The sequence below is a fragment of the Helianthus annuus genome, chromosome 11, assembly GCF_002127325.2.
Source record: "Helianthus annuus cultivar XRQ/B chromosome 11, HanXRQr2.0-SUNRISE, whole genome shotgun sequence".
Classification (NCBI taxonomy): Eukaryota; Viridiplantae; Streptophyta; class Magnoliopsida; order Asterales; family Asteraceae; genus Helianthus; species Helianthus annuus.
Genome location: NC_035443.2, coordinates 27,221,833 through 27,243,204, shown reverse-complemented (window position 1 = coordinate 27,243,204; position 21,372 = coordinate 27,221,833). Strand labels below are relative to the sequence as shown.

General features: G+C 38.1%; 1 protein-coding gene across 1 annotated transcript; it reads right to left on the bottom strand.

The window, feature by feature from the left end:
* Positions 1-425: 425 nt before the first annotated feature.
* Positions 426-19,012, bottom strand: LOC110888001 (G-type lectin S-receptor-like serine/threonine-protein kinase At4g27290). The gene is made up of 8 exons (XM_035979672.1): positions 18,514-19,012; positions 10,978-11,840; positions 10,770-10,907; positions 5,744-5,901; positions 2,005-2,215; positions 1,693-1,930; positions 1,455-1,611; positions 426-787 (listed from the first exon to the last, which is right to left on the bottom strand). The coding sequence occupies exons 1-8, from the start codon at positions 18,951-18,953 to the stop codon at positions 659-661; spliced, it is 2,334 nt and encodes a 777-aa protein (XP_035835565.1). The 5' UTR covers positions 18,954-19,012; the 3' UTR covers positions 426-658.
* Between the last annotated feature and the right edge of the window lie 2,360 nt (positions 19,013-21,372).

Genomic DNA, 21,372 nt, shown 5'->3' with positions numbered 1-21,372 from the left:
TAAAGCGTTAAAGTGTTTAAATACTTATGAACTTTTAGTAAATCCGAAATATTATATGTATGTTTAATTGCATTACTTATGTGTAAATGCAAAAGTTTTATAAATTTTGAGTTATGTAAGCTTGGGTCTTTACGCTAAAAAACTGAAAATATGTTAGAAACGCCAGGGAGGGAGGGAGGGACACTGGTTAATATGTTAAAAACAAACCAATTTAGTGGTAGAGACTCTAATTGTATTGTTTTAAGACAATGGGGACTCTGACACTGAAGTTATCATTATGAGGACTCAAATGCCACCCAATTACCCCCGGGACACAAATTGCAATTTACTCTTTTTTTTAAACGTTTTTTTACATGTGAATACCACTAGAGAGCATATCTTAATTTAAATTATTTGTTTATTTAATACAACTTTAGCTCGTTAAGTTTTTTTTTTTTTTTTTGATAATATGATCTTATTTTTTCTATTACATGAAACTTTCGTTTTATCTACCATTCAATGTTGAAATGCTTAGTTCATTGGTTGAACTCGTTTCTTGTGAACTTGTAAACGGAATATCTTGCTTAGTTTTTCCAACATAAAATCCTGGCTCTTTGGGTGAAGGCAATGGACCCTCACTCTCCAACATTCGGATAACAGAAGTCGTAGTTGGCCTATCTTATGGGTGACATTGAACACACAGCAAACCAACATGGATTGATCGTTGAACTTGAGACACATTGATGGATTCACCTAGGCATTTAGCAACTAATTGCAAAGACTGGTCTTCATTATGGAGTCTCCATGCCTGTCAAGAACAAAGAACACCAATATTACCTTGTTTCAAATGGGCAAATCATATTAAAAATAATAAACAACTTTGTTCTTGTTCACTGTTTAGGAAAATAACGTTATTTTGGTAATCTTGGAAGCTGACCTCCAATTTAAAGAAAGGTCAACATGCCACTAACTGCCATACCATCATTTTGAAAGATTAGATTAACTTTTCATTTAATGATTTTTGTCGGGTACGTGGTATGGGTACCCCTGCACGGCTGCACCTCAGCATAATAAAAAGTAATAACGCCCCCTCCATCCCAGCACAATAAAAACTAACAGAGCCCCTTCCCTCATTGTCACAATGCTATTGACCTTCTCACGAGCAAAATAACGAGGAAAAACAATTTTTTGTGAGGCACACTTCACTTTAAACTAAAAGAAAAATAAGGGGCGCCATTGTGGGGCTTTAACCCATTTTTTATTGTTAAATGGGGCAGCATTGCTTACGTGTCACTAACGTGGCTTATGTGTCGGTGTGGCGGAATGGAGCCCCTAGGCTGTATTCCATTCCACCCAGCCTTAGTTATCTAGCTTTTAATTCGAAAAAATAATTATATACTTCAAAAATACGAAAACCAAAACATTTTAACCTTTCTTAAAATTTGTAGTTTCAAAACTAAAAGGCCTAAACTTACATGTCCAACAAGGTTGTTGCTATGATCTTTGTTGACGAATCCTCTGTTTTTCTCCCCACACACAATTTCCAACAGTACTAGTACTACACCGAAGCTATATATGTCTGATTTTATAGAAAAGATGCCATCTCCTGCATACTCAGGCGCCATATATCCACTGTAAGGAATCAAAGTAAATGTAAGCTATTCACTAAATAGATTAGAATTAGTTTAGAGTAGATAAATCTCATTATCTTACTATGTTCCAACCACTTTGTTTGTGTTTGCCTCTATCTGATTTCCTCCAAAAATCCTAGCCATGCCAAAATCTGATATCTTCGGGTTCATATCTGTGTCAAGCAAAATATTGCTGACTTTAAGATCTCTATGTATGATTCTTAGCCGAGAATCCTGGTGAAGATAAAGAAGTCCACGAGCAATTCCAATGATAATGTGGTAACGTGTAGGCCAATCGAGGAGTTCGCTTTGAGTTTTATCTGTGAATAGTTTGAAGTTAGTTTACCATTGTTTCTTTGATACTTTTCTATGTCTTTGCTTGTTATTCATTTACCAAATATAAAGGAATCAAGGCCTTTGTTTGACATGTATTCATAAATCAACATCTTCTCGGTTCCCTCTATGCAGCAACCCAAGAGTTTGACAAGATTGCGATGTTGTAGTTTAGATATCAAGATGACTTCATTCTTGAACTCGTGAAGTCCTTGAGTAGATGTTTTTGCCAACCGTTTCACTGCTATTTCTTGTTCGTCTTCAAGTAAACCCTGAAACATAATGTTTTAAGACAAGTTAGGAACAAAAAGCCTTATGCACATTTTCCAAGATAACAATTGTTTATTTATTTATTTATTTAATTTTTTGTTTTCTTATTATCCCATTTCACCATTTTTATTGTTATTTTCCACTTTTGATCATGAATCACACAAGATACACAAGAACTAGGTCATTATATATGGCTTAAACAATCTACACACACCCCATCTGCCTATTTGCACACCCTCTGCCTCGTATAGGCCTATACGGGGCGTATAGGGTTAGATTAAACTCAGTGCCTAACTCATGTCAGTTCTGGTTTGGTTGCTCCTATACACCGCGTACAGGCCCATACGTGGCGTAGAGGACCCCTCGTATTGGTCTCGTATATGACTCATGCTATATATGCCACGTATAGGCCAATATGAGGCTTATGTAAGGTTCTTTTTTACAAACATTTTATACAATATTAATCGTTTTAGCAAAGTTTTATAAAAAGTAAGTTTTCTATTTAAATAAATACAACTAATAAGTATAAGATATAAGCAACACCTGTATAGGCCTATACGAGACTTATATTGTAAATTATATGATACGATACTACAGGATAGGATACAACACCCATACATTCCTATAGGTGTAGTATAGGTCCAGTATAGGACTATAGGTGTGATTTACGTCCCGTATGGCCTATACGCCTATAGAAGACCTATACGAGACTTATACTACACTATACGATACGATACAGTACAATACTATAGGATACGATACAACACCCCTGTAGGCCTGTAGGTCTAGTATATGTCTTGTATAGGCCTATAGGCGATATACAAGACCTATAGGGACCTATACGAGACTAATACTATACACTGTACGATACGATACGATACGATATTATATGATACAATACAATACAATACGATACTATAGGATAAGATACAACACCCGTATACGCCTATAGATGTAGCATAGGTCCCGTATAGGCCTATACTACACTTACGATACGATACAATACGATACGATACAATATGATATGATACTATAGGATATGATACAACACTCGTATAGGCCTGTAGGTGTAGTATAGGACTATAGGTGTGGTTTAGGTCCCGTATAGGCTAATATGAATATGCAAGACCTATAAGGGACGTATATGAGACTTATACTATACACTATACGATACGATACAATACAATATGATACAATACTATAGGATATGATACAACACCCGTATACCCCTATAGGTGTAGTATAGGTCCCGTATAGGATTATATGTGTGGTTGAGGCCCCGTTTAGGCCTATATGAGTGTTGTATCGTATCGTATCGTATTGTATGGTATTGTATCATATAATAAAGTATAGTATAAATCTCGTATAGGCCCTGTATGGGCCTATGGATGTAGTATCGTATCATATACTGTAGTGTAAGTCTCGTATAGGTCCCCTATAGGTCTTGTATAGGACTATAGGCCTATACGGGGCCTAAACTACACCTATTGTGCTATATGGGACATATACCACACCTATAGGGCTATACGGGTGTTGTATGGTATTTTATAGTATTGTATCCTATAGTGTATATTACAAGTCTCGTATAGGTCCCTTATAGGTCTTGTATATGCCTATAGGCCTATACAGGACCTAACCACACCTATAGTCCTATATGGGACCTATACTACACCTACAAGCCTATACGAATGTTATATCTTATCCTATAGTCTCGTATCGTATTGAATAGTGTAGTATAAGTCTCGTATAGGCATCGTATGGGTCTATGAATGTAGTATCGTATCATATAGTGTAGTATAGGTCTCGTATAGGTCCCTTATAGGTCCTGTATAGGCCTATACAGGACCTAGTGGAAGGTTCAAATGAGAAGAAAAATTTTGTAAGAATAAAAAGAACTAATTTTAAACCAATAGAAATGCTCCATTTTAGTTCATTTAATACGTGTATTTAATGTAATTAATAAGGGCATATATGTAAATTTCTAATTGTAATTAATTAGCTAACTAATCAAACTTGTAACTCACTTTTAAATATACTCTTTCAAGATAAAATAATCTATGGTAGAGGACAATTTTCGACATGTGTAGGATATATTTAGTATGTGTATGAAAAATTCTTAAATGTGTATGATAAATTTAGATATGCGTAGGGTAAATTTCGGTAAATGTATAAATATGTAAGAGACATTTGAAATGTGTAGGATAAAATGTTTTTTTGTTTTATTAATGAGAGAGAACATAATTAATGAGAGGAGTTATAAATTATTTAATGTTTTACCATTATTCTTTTTCTTCTTTTTCTTCTCACGTTAAATTTCTTCTTAAAAGAACCTTCCCCACAGGACCTAAACTACACCTATTTTAATTAATATGATTTTTTTTATAATTAATATTAGTGTTATTAATTAATATGATTTTTCTATAACTAATATTAGTGTTATAATAGTTAATATCAATTTTTTTAATCATTAATATTAATGTTATTGATATTAGTATGAGTTTTTTTTATAATTAATATTAGTGTTATTGATCTTAAAAAGAGAAAATAAAACAATATAAATATACGCGCGTACAGAGCAAGACTGGACATCTAGTGTGGCCCAAAGGACCATTTTAGCCATGTGATGCCCCCAGTCTAGCCCTAACTCATGGGTATCACAGTCTTTTAAACAATCCTAGACGCTCAGTCTTGCCCAGTACAATCAATCTTGATAATATGAGCTTTTTATAATTAATATTAGTGTTATTGATCTTAAAAAGAGAAAAAAAAATATGTGCCGCGTACAGGGAAGATTCGGCGTCTAGTGCGGTACAGAAGACCATTTTAGCCATGTGTTGCCCCTAGTCTAGCCCTAACTCTGGGGTATAATTGTCTTTCAAACAACCCTAGACGCCCAGTTTTGCCTTGAAGTTTAATTGTTTTTAAAAAAATGACAAATTACCATTTAGCCCTGGGACACCCCAGTCTAGGCCTAACTCAAGGCTAAAATGGTAATTTGCCATTTATAAAAGTGTTTAAAAAAAAAAAAAAAAACTTTATATACATACGCCTCATACAGGCACGAGGCATATGGCATATAAGAGAGGCAAAAAATACCAATTTACCCATGCGTACAGCCCCAAATTAGGAGTAAAATGGTCTTTTTCCTCAATACACCTCGTATAGGACTATACGAGACATATAAAACAAAATATGACATAACCAGAGATTCTCTTGGAAATTGAAAAAGATTATATTATACGAGGCCTATACGAGGATGTGTGAATAGACACATGGGTTTGTGAATAGATACTTGGTGTTTGAATAGGTATACCTTAATATAAATGGAATAAGAAACAATAAAGAATTGAACACATGTATTTATGTGTTTTAACTAATAAATGTAATCGATCCCGCCGCCGCAATCTAGCGGTAGTCTTGGGTCATCCTATATTCTTAAAACTTATTTGCTTTAACTTTTTTTAATGTATCAAAAGATCATCTTATATTAACACATGAACAACATAGAAGGTCATGGAGTGATATAATACCTTGTAAACGGGTCCAAAACCGCCCTCTCCAAGTTTGTTATTGATTGAAAAATTGTTTGTAGCTGTAAGTAATGTAGACAAGCAAAATAGTGGTAGCTCTAGATCTTCATCGCCACTTCTATTTTCAGGTTCATGTCCAGGCTCGTTTTTGGGAGTCACTGTGAAGGGGATAACCACAATTTCTTTTTAAAGGAACTAGTAACACAGGTACATATAATTGGCTAGATAGGTTGGGTTAGTTAATTTGAAACACTCACTTTATTGAATATAAATCTTTTATTTTTGTTTGTTATCTTTGATAGCTATCCTCTCCATATTTAGAGGATTTGTTTCCGTTCCTTGTTATTCTTTTCCTCTATTTATTTTGTATTTTGTTTTGGATCATTACAAGAAATAACACAATTCCTCTTCATCTTCTGTCAAATCCTTTATGGTATCAGAGCAGGCTTCGAAACCTAGCTCTTGATTTCTATTCCCACGATGGCAGGAGATGAAAGCCAAAACAAAAACAAAGATGGTGAAGGTTCTAGCGGTGGGATCGCATATGACTCACCCTATTACCTTCATCCATCGGAATACCCAAAACAACTCCATGTTAACGAAGTTCTCACCGATAGTAATTTTGCAGATTGGAGTCAAGAGATGACGAATTTTCTATTCGCAAAAAACAAGATAGAATTTGTTGATGGAACGATAAAGAAACCTGAGAAATCTTCGAAGGACTACATGCCATGGATGAGGGTGGATGCGATGATAAAGGGTTGGTTGACAACCGCCATGGAGAAGAATATACGAAATAGCGTGAAGTACGCTGGCACAGCGTCGGAAATATGGGCAGATCTGAATGAACGTTTTGGAAAAGAAAGCGCTCCCAGGGCATATGAATTGAAGCAGAGGGTTGCATCCACTCGGCAAAGTGGTACCTCCGTTTCAACCTATTTTACCCAACTACGGACCGTGTGGGATGAGGCACAATCCATACATCCTTTCCCACGATGTACCTGCAACAAATGTGAGTGTGATATGGGCAAGAAGGTGACTGAACATCAAGAAAAGGAACATCTCTATGAATTCTTAATGGGCCTGGATGCTGAATTCGCGGTTATTAGGACACAAATCCTAGCCACGAAGCCGACTCCCTCACTCGGAAACGCGTACCACATGGTGGCTGAAGATGAGAGACAAAGGTCTATCTCGGCAGAAGGAAAAATAACACCGGAACCCGCTGCGTTCAAGGCTGCACAAAGGCGCGACTTCTCTTCGGGCCAAAACAAAGAAAAGGGCGGTCAAAGGGCTGTTAAAGAAAACAATGATCACTGTACCTTCTGTGATAGAGATGGACATAAGCGTGAGGGTTGCTTCAAGTTGGTTGGGTATCCGGAATGGTGGCCCGGAAAGAAAGGAGAAAAACCGAAGGCCAAAGCCGGTTGTGTCGAGACCGAAACAAGTCCCATTCCAGGTTTGACAAAGGAACAATATGACCTTTTCTTAAGGCATTTTTCTGAAACAGGTAAAGGCGGTAAACATGTAGCCAATATGGCACATACAGAAGATGACGATGGTGAGTGGATTTTTGATTCGGGTTGCACCGAATACATTACTTTTTTATTGAATATTCTTTCAAATATGAAGTCCACTCCTTTCGAAACCCCTGTTATTATTCCCAATGGAGAGTCGATTCCCGTTAAGGGAAAAGGAGATTATACTCTTCCGGGCGGGGCAAAAGTAAAAGGCGTTCTTTATGTCCCGGAATTCAAATGCAATCTTCTTTCTGTTAGTCGCCTTACTCGCGACCTTCAATGTTGCATTACCTTCTTTCCTGAATTTTGTGTTATGCAGGGACTACAAGGGAGGAACTTGATTGGTGCGGGTAGATGCGAAGGGGGACTGTACCGAATGAAGATGGCTCAAGTGAGAAAGGCTATGGCTACCACTGTTGAGACATGGCATAGAAGACTTGGACATGCTTCAAAGGGAAAGCTTGCTAAAATGGATTTTCTCAAAACTAGTGTTATTGATTTGGGTAATTTTTGTGATTCATGTTCTAGAGCTAAACATACTAGACTGCCTTTTCCTTCTAGTTTTATTAAAACAAATGCTCCTTTTGATCTGATTCATTGTGATATTTGGGGGGGTTATCGTGTTCCGTCATATACAAGAGCAAACTATTTTCTTACAATAGTTGACGATTTTAGTAGATCGGTGTGGACATTTCTCCTTAGATACAAAAGTGAAGCAAGCCAATGTCTTAAAAACTTTCACAAAATGGTGGAAGTACAATTTAATAAACGAATCAAACGGGTTAGATGTGATAATGGCGGGGAGTTTACATCTAACAACATGCAAGAATTTTACAATGAAAAAGGAATTTTGTTAGAAACCACATGTCCCCATACCCCCCAACAAAACGGCGTTGTTGAAAGAAAGCATAGACACCTCCTTGAAACTGCTCGTGCTCTAAGATTTGATGCAAATCTTCCGAAAAGATTTTGGGGAGAATGCATTTTGACCGCGGCATATATAATAAATCGTGTCCCGTCCAAGGTCATTAAAAATAAAACTCCTTTTGAAGTAATTTGGAATGAAAAACCAGATTACGATCTTATGAGGGTCTTTGGGTGTCTTGCCTATTTCAAGAGTACCGACACAAATGGAGATAAGTTCGATGAAAGGGGGAAGGTAGGAGTCTTCCTTGGATATCCTCCTAGAACAAAAGGCTATAAAATCCTTGATCTTGAGACCCGAAAAATAGTGGTTAGTAGGGACGTTACTTTTCATGAGGAACATTTCCCTTTCAAAGATGTTGAAAAGGTAGGTGATAATGGAAATGAGGAACCGATTGTCATTCATGATTGCCACTGTTGTGATGAACCCATTGTTACACAAACAAAAGACCATGATTCCACTCCACAAGTGGATCACAGTGAGCCTATTCATGACCCAAACATCATAAATGAAAATAATATGGGCCACGAAAATGAAGATGAGCAGCCCAATATGAATGAAGTTGATATGGCCCATAATGAAGCTGGTGATCAAAATGAAGGCAGACCCACTCGGTCACGAACCCAACCTTCAAGATTCAAAGACTTCATCGTACAGGTCCCTCCTTCGGTCAAACATCCGACTTCCAATCAGGTCTCCTCTACGGTACATTACCCTATCTCAAACTTTGTCTCTTATGATAAATTTTCCACTAATCATAAAGCCTTCTTATCGGCTATCACTAAAAATGATGAGCCAAAGAGTTTTAAGCAAGCTGCGCAGGATGCTCGCTGGCGTGAAGCCATGCAAAAAGAAATCAAGGCTCTTGAAGAAAATGGGACTTGGACCTTGGAAAACTTGCCTGAGGGTAAACGGGCGATAGACTCAAAGTGGGTGTACAAGATCAAATATAAGCCTAATGGTGAGGTCGAAAGGTACAAAGCTCGCTTGGTGGCAAAGGGGTTCACTCAAATAGAAGGGGTGGACTATCATGATACGTTTGCTCCAGTGGCAAAATTGGTTACGGTTCGAACTTTGTTGGCCGTGGCCGTAAAAAAGGATTGGTTTATTCACCAGCTCGACGTAAACAACGCCTTTCTACATGGCGACTTGGATGAGGAGGTTTATATGAAGATTCCTCATGGCTTTTCTACTGACGGGGAAACTCGAGTTTGTCGTCTTAAAAGTCCTTATACGGATTAAAGCAAGCTTCTCGTAACTGGTACCAAAAATTCACCATGTTTCTCTTGCAATTGAAGTTTAGACAGTCCAAGGCTGATCACTCTTTGTTTATTTATGAGACCGAAGGCATTATTGTTGTTGTTCTCATCTACGTGGATGATGTCATTATCACCGGCAATTGTCTCAAGAAAATTCAAGAAACTAAAGTGCAACTTGACAAAGAATTTAGTGTCAAAGATCTTGGTTCATTAAAATACTTCCTTGGCATCGAGGTGGCAAAAACAAAGGATGGTCTAGTCTTGAGTCAACGCACGTATACGTTGGACATTTTGAAGGATTGTGGAAAATTGGGTTGCAAACCGAGCAGTTTTCCGTTCGAGCATGGCCTAAAACTTGACAAAGGAGAAAACGAACCAAGTGTTGACGCCAACCAGTACCGTCGCCTAGTGGGTCGGCTTCTGTACCTTCAAGCCACCCGACCTGATATAACCTACACGGTAAATGTCCTGAGCCAATTTGTAGCAGACCCAAGAAGCAACCATCTAGAAGCAGCAAATCGTGTCTTAAGATACTTAAAGGCTACACCGGGTCAAGGGATTCTTCTTTCTCGTACGGGAGATTCTGTCTTAACTGCTTATTGTGACTCAGACTGGTTGGGTTGTCCTTTTACAAGACGGTCTCGCACTGGATACGTGTTGTTACTAGGTGGTACTCCTATTTCTTGGAAGACCAAGAAACAATCTGTCGTCTCACGTTCTTCGGCTGAAGCTGAATACAGGGCCATGGCATCGACAGTCAGTGAAGTCATTTGGGTTCGTTGGTTACTTAGCGAACTGCAAGTTCGGATCCCGTCGCCTACGCCCCTGTTTTGTGATAATCAAGCAGCCCGTGACATCGCCAACAATCCGGTCTTCCATGAGAGAACCAAACATGTAGAGATGGACTGCTACTTTGTGCGAGAGCGTGTCGAATCCAAAGAAATCATTCCTATGAAGATCAGCAGCACAATGCAGATTGCCGACTTACTTACAAAGGGGCTCACGTCTCAACAACTTCTACATCTTCTTGGCAAGATTGGCATTGCAAATTTGCACGCTTCATCTTGAGGGGGAATATTGAATATAAATCTTTTATTTTTGTTTGTTATCTTTGATAGCTATCCTCTCCATATTTAGAGGATTTGTTTCCGTTCCTTGTTATTCTTTTCCTCTATTTATTTTGTATTTTGTTTTGGATCATTACAAGAAATAACACAATTCCTCTTCATCTTCTGTCAAATCCTTTACACTTTTCCAAACAACAAACTCTTTGTATGTGTAATATTTTAGGGAAATGATTTTATGCAATTTAGACTTCATACCTTGTTGCTGTTGCTTCTTCCTCTTGCAATGATAAAATAAGCATATCGAAACTAGTATGACCAAAGCTACAAATGCTATGGGGACTATAACTCGTATTCTTCTTCCTGCACCTGAGCTTTTACTGTTATCTGTTAAGTCTGTGTCAAAACATGATGTTAGTTTGATATGTAGACCGATAATGGAAATAAAATTATTGTTTAGATTTACCTAGCTGAGAAGCTGGCATTCTTATATAAATAGTGTCCCCAGTATTTTCAGCAAACGTTCTGATGTCAATTAGGCCACCGAACCATAGCAAACAACCACTCCCAGAGCCTGAGACATTCGTATTTGTGTAAGCAGTACACGAACAATTGCTTTTACACATCTTCTCACACTCTACAAGGGTCATCGTCAGGTTATACCATGATCTCTGAGTGTCGGGTAACTTCAGATTTGAGTATTTATTGAACCCCTCCCCAGGTTCACAATCCAAAGCGATTGTATGTCGACACCCTTGTGACCAATCTACAAAACTCCACTGATCAGGAGATGTGGGTTCAAACCCCTTCAAACATTCACAAACCGGGGACTTGCCAATGTTGCAGCTCGAATATGGCCCGCACATTGCATATCGATCACAATGATCAATTTCTGGGGTTAGATAAAGGTTCCATTCCTGTTTGCTATCAATCCATAACAGGCGCTCTATATTACCATTTGGTTGTAACACCATCCTGGTAAAAACCGAAGTATTTATAAGATTATATTGGTAATAAATTTCTCTTTCGTTAATAACAAAGGTGAAACTGTAAATCGGGTTCGGCCTCAAATGAGGAGCTCCACTAAACCTGAGCTCGTTCCATGGACCAACCCGATAGGTTATTTTCTGGCCTTGAGTTCGTATTGGCTGAGGGTACCCTCTCGTATCAATGGATGTAGAAAACTCACCCGAAGCAGGATCTTCTTTTGATCTCCAAGACGTGTAGTATCTTTCAACCCCGGTAACAAAATCCCTGCCCTGCTTCATTCCGGGAAGTAAAGTGTCTGTCATAAAGTCGAAACCTTGCCATATGGGATCTTCTTGATTGGTTTGTAAGATTAAATATATTATGTTTAATATTTAATCTATAGCCATCTTAATCATTTACATTATAGAGATCAAAATATATTAGAACCTATTATTTAATTAGTTGGTAATTGTTGATGGACCATATTACCCTTAGTAACTAATTAGGTTTCCTCCTGGGTGCTTATATAAGGAGAGTTATGTGGAGGTTTAAGGGTTACTCAGTTACACAATTCACACACCCCATTAGCCATAACATCATCACGAAACCTCCTCTCCATAACCGATACCCTTTTCGGTTTCTAAGTCCCCATCATCAGTCAGCACCCTAAGGAGGAACCGGATCAAGATGACAGGCATGTCGAACTCCCTCACTGGATTCTCCTCTGCCCTATCTGCTGTGACAGGTATGATTTGTATTGTTTTCCTTCATGAACAAACAGAACTGAACCAACATGTGGTATCAGAGCATATGTTGATTAGTCAGTTCTGTTTTCGTATCCATAATTCTGGGATTGAAACTTGGAAAACGGAATTTTGAAACCTTTAAAACCTTAACAGCCGGTTTCGAGTCATGAGTATCGACTCGAGATTTTTGTTTCGTAAAAAAATAATCATATGTTCATTCGATTTTAACTGGATTATGTTTTTAACCGAAATCTATTTAGAAAAACTAATAAAATTCAGGTTTCGGGTTCCAGAATTTATGTTTTATGTTTTAGGGTTCATCCTGTTCTTGAGAAAATTCGAAGTATTCTGTTATGATTTGGAATATGATATGGATTATTAAGTGTTTTTCCTGGTTTTGATCTAATTTTGTCCTCTAAATTTTTTAGAAAACTGTTAAAAGATAAACAGATTACAATTTCGAAATCTGTTGACAAAATTAGATCAGCTTAAAACAGGAAAGAATATCCCTTAATCCCTTAGATTTCGAATTTTCGGTTATGATATCACAATTAACAGCTGTTAGCGAGGTTGCTACTCGAGACCATGAGGTTGCTACTCGCAACCATGAGGTTGCTACTCGCAACCATAACGTCATCACCCGCAACCATGAGGTTGCTACTCGCAACCATAACGTCATCACTCGCAACCATGAGGTTGCTGCTCGCAACCATTACGTCATTACTCGAGACCATGAGGTTGCTACTCGCAACCATAACGTGATTAGTCGAGACCGTAGTTGCGACTCGCAACCATAACGTGATTAGTCGAGACCGTAGTTGCGACTCGCAACCATAACGTGATTAGTCGAGACCGTAGTTGCGACTCGCAACCATAACATCATTAGTCGAGACCGTAGTTGCGACTCGCAACCATAACATCATTAGTCGAGACCGTAGTTGCGACTCGATCCGCGCTAACGGGTAGTTTGCTATTAAATAAATGGTTTTGTAATTTACTTAGTTAATTAATCAGAATCAGATAATGTAATGTTTTACAAAACCAGAATAGCTTAACTTGAATGAGCTTTTGATATATCATTTCTGGCCAAAGCTGACTTGATGCATCTACTTATCATTCAAGTATTACGAAAGCTATGCTAAGTGTGCATCATAAGCATGAATGTTTTAATATCTGGCCAAAGCTGATTTAATTCTTTCATAGATGGCATACTTAGCAAGTGCATAACTAAAGTGATTGTTTCAATTTCTGGCCAAAGCTGATTTGTTACAACCACTTTGCACATATGCTTAAATGATTACACTTCTGGCCAAAGCTGTTTTGTTTTCGTTTGAGTAGAATTTTTAGTTAAGTCTATTATTTTGATGTTAGTAATAGACGTTATCACAGCTTCATTATGTAAAATGGTCTTCCTTAGTATCATAACTTGCTCATCTTATTTCCACTATCAGCACCCAACTGCGGGATTCCACCTTTGACTGGTGATAACTTTGCTGCATGGAAGGATGCTCTCATGCTTACTCTCGGATTGCTTGATTTTGATTATGCTCTAAGAGAGAAAAAGCCAGCGGACCTTACCACTCAAAGTACTGCTGCTGAGCAGTTAACTCATGAAAAGTGGACTAGGTGTAACCGCATGTCTCTCATGTTTATGAAGCAATCCATAAGCAATGCAATCAGGGGAGCTATTCCTGATTCTGAAGATGCTAAAACCTACTTGGAACATGTGGAGGCCCAGTTCAAAGGGACGTCTAAGGCGCACGCTAGTACTCTTATTCTCAAGCTGGTGACAACTAAGTATGATGGGAGGAGCGGCATTCGCGAGCACATCATGATGATGAATGACATGGCCAATAAGCTGAAGGGGCTGGAAATGGAAATCAGTGATGGTTTCCTTGTTCATTTCATCATTACTTCGCTTCCTTCGTCCTTTGAAGCATTTAAGATCAACTACAACACTCAGAAGGAAAAATGGACGATGAGTGAGCTGGTCGCCATGTGCGTACAGGAGGAAGAGCGCATGAGGATGGATCGCACTACTGATGTTGCCAATTTCACTACCTCCAATCCTAAGAAAAGGAAGCACAATTATCAGAGGAAGGATGCTTCTAAAGTCCATAAGTCTAATCCTAATTCTAATACAAGTGCACCTTCCAGCTCTAAGAACTCCTTAGGCAGTATCCGCTGCAAGTTCTGTAAAAAGACAGGACATATGCAGAAGGAATGCCCTGACTTTAAGGAGTGGCTGGCTAAGAAAGGTAACGATTATTTTATGATACTTGAGTCCTATAATTTAAGTGTTCCTGCTAATTCTTGGTGGTTTGATTCTGGTTCTATGGATCATGTTACCAATTCTACTCAGGGATTCCTTTCAATCCGGAAGCTGGAAAGAAACCAAAGAACGCTTAAGGTTGGGGATGATCGAGAATTAGAAGTGAAGGCCATTGGAACATTACAATTAGTTATGAAAACTGGTTTATGTATTAAACTTTATGATACCTTATATGTTCCTGAGGTAACTCGGAACCTTGTATCAGGACCAAAGTTAGACATGGACGGTTTTATTGTTTCCCATGGTCATCGCAAACTCTCTATCCATTATGTTCTGTTCTTTATGGTACTGGTGTTCTGGATGGAGGTCTCTATAGATTAGAACTAGATGATGGCTTTTCCAAATCTTTGTTGTCATATAACATTAATGAATCACTCACAAAGATGGAAGAGAAACGAGACTTAGAGACTTCATCCATGTTGTGGCATCAGCGTTTAGGCTACATCTCAAAAGAGCGATTAAATCGTCTCGTAAAGGATGAAGTCTTACCTCCTCTCGATTTCTCTGACTTTGGAACATGTGTCAAATGTCTTAAAGGTAAAATGACATTAGCGAATAAGAAAGGTGCCACTAGGAGTTCTAATTTATTAGAACTCATTCACACTGACATTAGTGGTCCCTACCAAATCGCTGGCATAACAGGACATACTTCATTTATCACTTTTATTGATGATTATTCTCGTTACATGTACTTGTATCTTATTAAGGAGAAATCTGAATCTATAACAACTTTTAAAGATTATAAGGCTGAAGTTGAAAAGCAATTAGATCGTCAGATTAAAGTTGTGAGATCAGATAGAGGCGGTGAGTATTATGGAAGACATACTGATGTGGGTCAAGCTTCTGGTCCATTTTATGAGTTTTGTAAGGGCCAGGGGATTGTGAACCAATACACCATGCCTGGTACACCTCAGCAGAACGGTGTCGCTGAAAGAAGAAACCGTACCCTTATGAACATGGTGCGCAGTATGTTAGCCAACACTAACTTACCATTATTTCTCTGGACTGAAGCGTTAAAAGCAGCTGTTCATATACTCAATAGAGTTCCTTCTAAGTCTGTCCCTAAAACTCCTTATGAACTTTGGACAGGAAGGAAACCGAGTCTTAAATATATGAAAGTATGGGGCTGCATTGCTGAAGCAAAACTTTACAATCCTTTCCTAAGGAAACTTGACCCTAAGACAGTTACCTGTTTCTTTATCGGGTATCCTGAGAACTCAAAGGGTTATCGTTTCTATTGTCCTTCCCATGTCACCCGTATTGTTGAAACCAAGCGTGCCGCGTTCCTGGAGGATTTCAAGGTCAGTGGGAGCAGTACCAACCCTTACGAAGAATTGCAAGAAGTACAAGACGCGGGGGGGAGAGACTCGTCGCTTACCATTACTCCGATTACTCCTCTTGTACCCAATGCAATTATTGCACCTGAAGCTACTGCACCAACTCCAAATTCACCTCTACAATCAGAACCCATTATACCTCATGACGAAGGCACATCAAACGCTCAAAACCAAGACAACGCTGAACCCGATAATCCACTCAGGAGGTCATCCAGGAAAAGAAGGCCTCCTAATTGGGATGATTATGTTACCTACCTGACTGAAATGGATCCCGGAAAGCTCAATGATCCTATCTCTTACAATGAAGCCATTAGCAGTGATCAGTCTTCTGAATGGAATAAAGCAATGATTGATGAGCTTGATTCCATGAAGAAAAATGACGTTTGGGATTTGGTAGAATTACCCAACGGAGTCAAACCCGTAGGATGCAAATGGGTGTTCAAAACAAAACTGGATCCGAATGGGAACGTTGAACGCTACAAAGCGAGATTGGTTGCAAAGGGCTACACTCAGAAAGAGGGAATTGATTATCAAGAGACGTTTTCACCTGTCTCTCCTAAAGATTCATTAAGGATCGTCATGGCCCTAGTAGCTCATTTCGACTTGGAGTTACATCAGATGGACGTTAAAACCGCTTTCCTTAACGGAGACTTGGACGAAGATGTTTACATGAAACAACCTGAAGGCTTTGAGCCTGAAGGTCAGGAGCATCTAGTCTGTAAGCTGAAGAAATCCATTTACGGGTTAAAACAAGCATCACGTCAGTGGTACCTCAAGTTTGATGAAGTCATGAAGAAGCAAGGTTTTATGAAGAATCAAGTGGATCAATGCACCTATCTCAAGATGAGTGGGAGCAACTTTACTATACTTGTCCTTTACGTTGACGACATTCTATTGGCAAGTAATAGTTTAGACATGTTGCATGAGTCGAAGCGGTTACTCTCGCATAACTTCGACATGAAGGATCTCGGAGATGCTTCTTACGTCATTGGCATCGAAATTCACCGAGATAGAAACAAAGGGATCTTAGGATTGTCCCAAAGGGCCTACATAGATCGTGTCCTTACACGATACAACATGCAACAGTGCAAACCCTCCGTCGCTCCAGTAGTTAAGGGTGATGTTTTCGGTTCGTTTCAGTGTCCGACAACAGAGGTTGAGAAGGAGCAAATGAGCCAGATACCTTACGCGTCAGTAGTCGGGAGCTTGATGTATGCTCAAGTCTGTACTCGTCCAGATATCGCTTATATTGCTGGAATGCTAGGCCGTTATCAGACTAATCCTGGCTTAGATCACTGGAAAGCAGCTAAGAAGGTACTTCGATATCTGCAAGGGACGAAAGACTATAAGCTGACTTATAGAAGAAGTGATCATTTGGAAGTGGTGGGCTATTCTGATTCTGACTTTGCCAAATGCAAAGATGACAAGAAATCCACTTCGGGCTATATCTTTATGTTAGCAGGCGGCCCTATCTCTTGGAAGAGTCATAAACAACAGTTGACCACAACTTCTACAATGATGGCAGAATACATTGCTGTCTATAACGCAACCTGTCATGGAATGTTGATTAGAAACCTGGTCACTGGACTCAAAATCGTTAATTCCATTTCTAGACCATTGAAGCTTTACTGTGATAATTCAGCTGCCGTTAGTTTCTCGAACAGTAACAGTTCGACTGGAGCTGGTTTATATCTCGATACGAAATATCTATTTGTACGTGAACGTGTTGAGGAAAATAATCTTTGTATCGAGTATATTAGTACTAAGGATATGCTTGCGGATCCGATGACTAAAGGTCTCCCTCCTAAGGTTTATGAAGAACATGTTCGGAATATGGGATTATGTAAAGACCTTATTTGAGCATATTGTACTAGCTTATGTTTTATGTTTAATGAAATTTCCTCAAGTTTGATTTTGTATGTCTATTAGAATATGTTCAACCGGTATAATGGCATATAGACAAATAAAAGTTACAAATCAAACAAAGGGCTTACGCGTATTTTGATCATAACGACTAGGTTTTAAATTAAGGCTATAGTATGATTAATGGGGGTCCTGAGTCGCATAATGATTCAACGGCTGTATTTTTCTGCTATAGTACTTGTTTAAGGCTAAAATGAGTGTTAACTCCTGATCAGGCTTAGCTAATACTCATAGTAAATGATTACTCGGCTAAGTGGGAGAATGTAAGATTAAATATATTATGTTTAATATTTAATCTATAGCCATCTTAATCATTTACATTATAGAGATCAAAATATATTAGAACCTATTATTTAATTAGTTGGTAATTGTTGATGGACCATATTACCCTTAGTAACTAATTAGGTTTCCTCCTGGGTGCTTATATAAGGAGAGTTATGTGGAGTTTTAAGGGTTACTCAGTTACACAATTCACACACCCCATTAGCCATAACATCATCACGAAACCTCCTCTCCATAACCGATACCCTTTTCGGTTTCTAAGTCCCCATCATCAGTCAGCACCCTAAGGAGGAACCGGATCAAGATGACAGGCATGTCGAACTCCCTCACTGGATTCTCCTCTGCCCTATCTGCTGTGACAGGTATGATTTGTATTGTTTTCCTTCATGCACAAACAGAACTGAACCAACATGGTTTTGTCACCTTCATTGTAAATTACAAAGTTGCCCGTATCTAGAAGCTGACCAATCGGATTAAACACTGACTTCGTTGATGAGATCGCTGACGACCATATAACATTACCCGTGGTGGCTTCCCGGATAACTAAAACTCCGTGGAGGGTGAGAGTTAGCTCGACCGAGGTATGTGTAAGTGGTGTGTTGCGGTTGGCTACCCACACAACGGTTCCGGTCGATATTTTTTTGTACCAAATTCCAACATAGTGGTTTTTGGAGTTAGGGGGGCTAAAGAAACCAAGTTCGAAGGTTTCTTGTGGCGAAGTGATGGTTTCGTTATATCTAAGGATTTGGTTTGTAGATATGGTGTCTGCAGCATGGGTACGAGGTATTGACGCATATAGTACAACAAGGAAGACAAAGATCAACATGGTGTTGGTCATTCTTCTTTCCTCCATTAACGTATCAGTGAGCCAGCCTTTCACAATGTTAAATAAGTAACATCTGATTCCTAGAATGTGGTCCTGGAGAGCAGCAATTGCTATGTAATTTCTTTCCTTTGAAAATTTCAATTGATGTGATATTGTTTTGTCTTTCTCATTCAATAGTCAACACTTGCGTGGTTGAAAAGAAAAGTGTGTTTTCTAGTTGTATTTGATTAAAAAGTCATATAATATTGAAAAAAAATGCTAGTGGAAGTGACTGAGTCATCAACCTTGCCACAAAAGAACATTGGATATGAGGAGGATAGTCTTTTTGAAGACTACCCGTCACGTGTGCACCACATCATCACACATCATCACGGGAGGAGGAGCATCCTCTTGGGGACTACCCAAGGGTGTGGGGGACTACCCACTGTGGGTATATATTCAAGGAGAGAGAGAGAAGAACTAAAGGGGGCCCACCTCTTGGCTCGTCTCCGGCGTCTCATTTCCGACGGAAGTGACGAGACGGCCCCATGTGGGGCGGTGTGCGACGGACCAAAAAGGGGGGGGGGGGGGACGGCCCGGTGCCGAGCCCCATACCCTTTGGTCTAACGGATAGTTTTTTTTATTATTTAAACTTATGAGTTAAATGTCATTTTAGTCCCTTAGTTCTTGTAGTTTGGGCCATTTTAACAATTTAGTCTAAAAGGTTTATTTTTCTCCTGCACGTCCAAAAATGTTTTACCGTTGCCATTTTAGTCCATTATGTTAACTTCATCTAATTTTTTCTGTTAACGAGATGAGTAATTCGGTCATTTTATATGTAATTATACTAGAAAGACGTACAATACGGTCGTATAAAATGACGGAATTGCCCTTCTCATTACCAGAAAAAATGGATTAAGTTAACCAATGGACTAAAATGGCAATGGTGGAACATTTTTAGATCCACAGGAGAAAAATGAAATATTTAGATTAAACTGGCAAAATAACCCAAACCACAGGGAACAAAATGGCATTTAACTCTAAACTTATTTAGTATAAAATAAAATAGAGTAAATTGCATTTTTTTTTATCTATTTAACTAGGGTTGTAAACAAATCAAATGTTAAGCGAACAGTTCGTAAACTGTTCGGCGGGAATATCATTTATGTTTAGTAAATGAAAAAAAAACACGAACATAAATGTTGTTCAATAAGTTAAACAGACGAACATGAACAGAGATTGCGTTCTATCGTTTATGTTCGTGAACGTTCTTAATGTGTTTATTTATGTTCGCTCGTTTATGTTCGTTTGTGTTTGTCCGTTTAAAGGCTTTTTATGTTATATTTTTATTTTATTAGCTTTAGTTTTTAAAATTCAAAACCCGATCGAGTTATATTATTCGTCTCCACCAACATCTCTCATTTAATCATTCCCGTTCCAGTTTGTGTTAAAGCTTAACAAACTTCTTACTTTTTATGTTAGTTATATCAATTTTTAATTTACTTTATTGGATTTTTTCGTAATCTTTCTAATGAAAAATATAGATTCTATTTTAAATAAATATATAACGTTTGTTTGTGTTCATTAATGTTCATGAACATTTGTTTGTGTTCGTCTACGTTCGGTTAGTGTTTCTAAACATATTTATTTCCTTAATGAATAATCACGAATAGGAAATTTCGTTCGGAAAACGTCTGTGAACCGTTCATGAACATATTCAATTCTTATTGAACGAACACGAACAATGTCTTGTTTTTATTCGTTCAGTTCATTTACATCCCAATATTTTACACTTACAATAAAAAGTGGAAAATTTTAACCTCTTACGCTTTGAGTTTGCATTTTGTAACCATATCAATCTAAAATAATGTATGTTAGCTCTATACCAAAATCACATCTTATTACTTTTTTATTGAAAGCATTGAAAAAATATGTTTAATGTGAAAGTGTAAAATACAATATCTCTTAACGTACAATACATACGAGTTGATATTATAACGTGCATAATTAATTTTATAACATGCGTGATTTATGATTTTGTACATGCGTGATTATGTTCATGTGTGATTATGGTTTCAATATGCGTGATATCTGATTTTGTACATGCGTGATTAGGGTTTTGATTTTTATAACGTGCCTAATTTCATCTCGTATGCATCCTACGTTATGGAATATTGTACATTAACCAACCCCTATGTTTAATAATGTGGACATCTAAATGGAATACACTATATTTGTTAACTAAATAACATGAAGAGTAAAGTAAAATTTACGTTGTTGTGGATTACAACAATTCTCACATACAGCCCTCATTTCAAAAATATAATGGGCATTCGAGTTCCTGTGGTTGTCAATTGGAATAAATTAAGCTCCTCCATTAAACATATGCTAGATGAATATTAGGATTTTGGTTAAAAGACCACAATTCCCTTTAGGGATTGAAATTGCAATACAAATTAGTCATCGC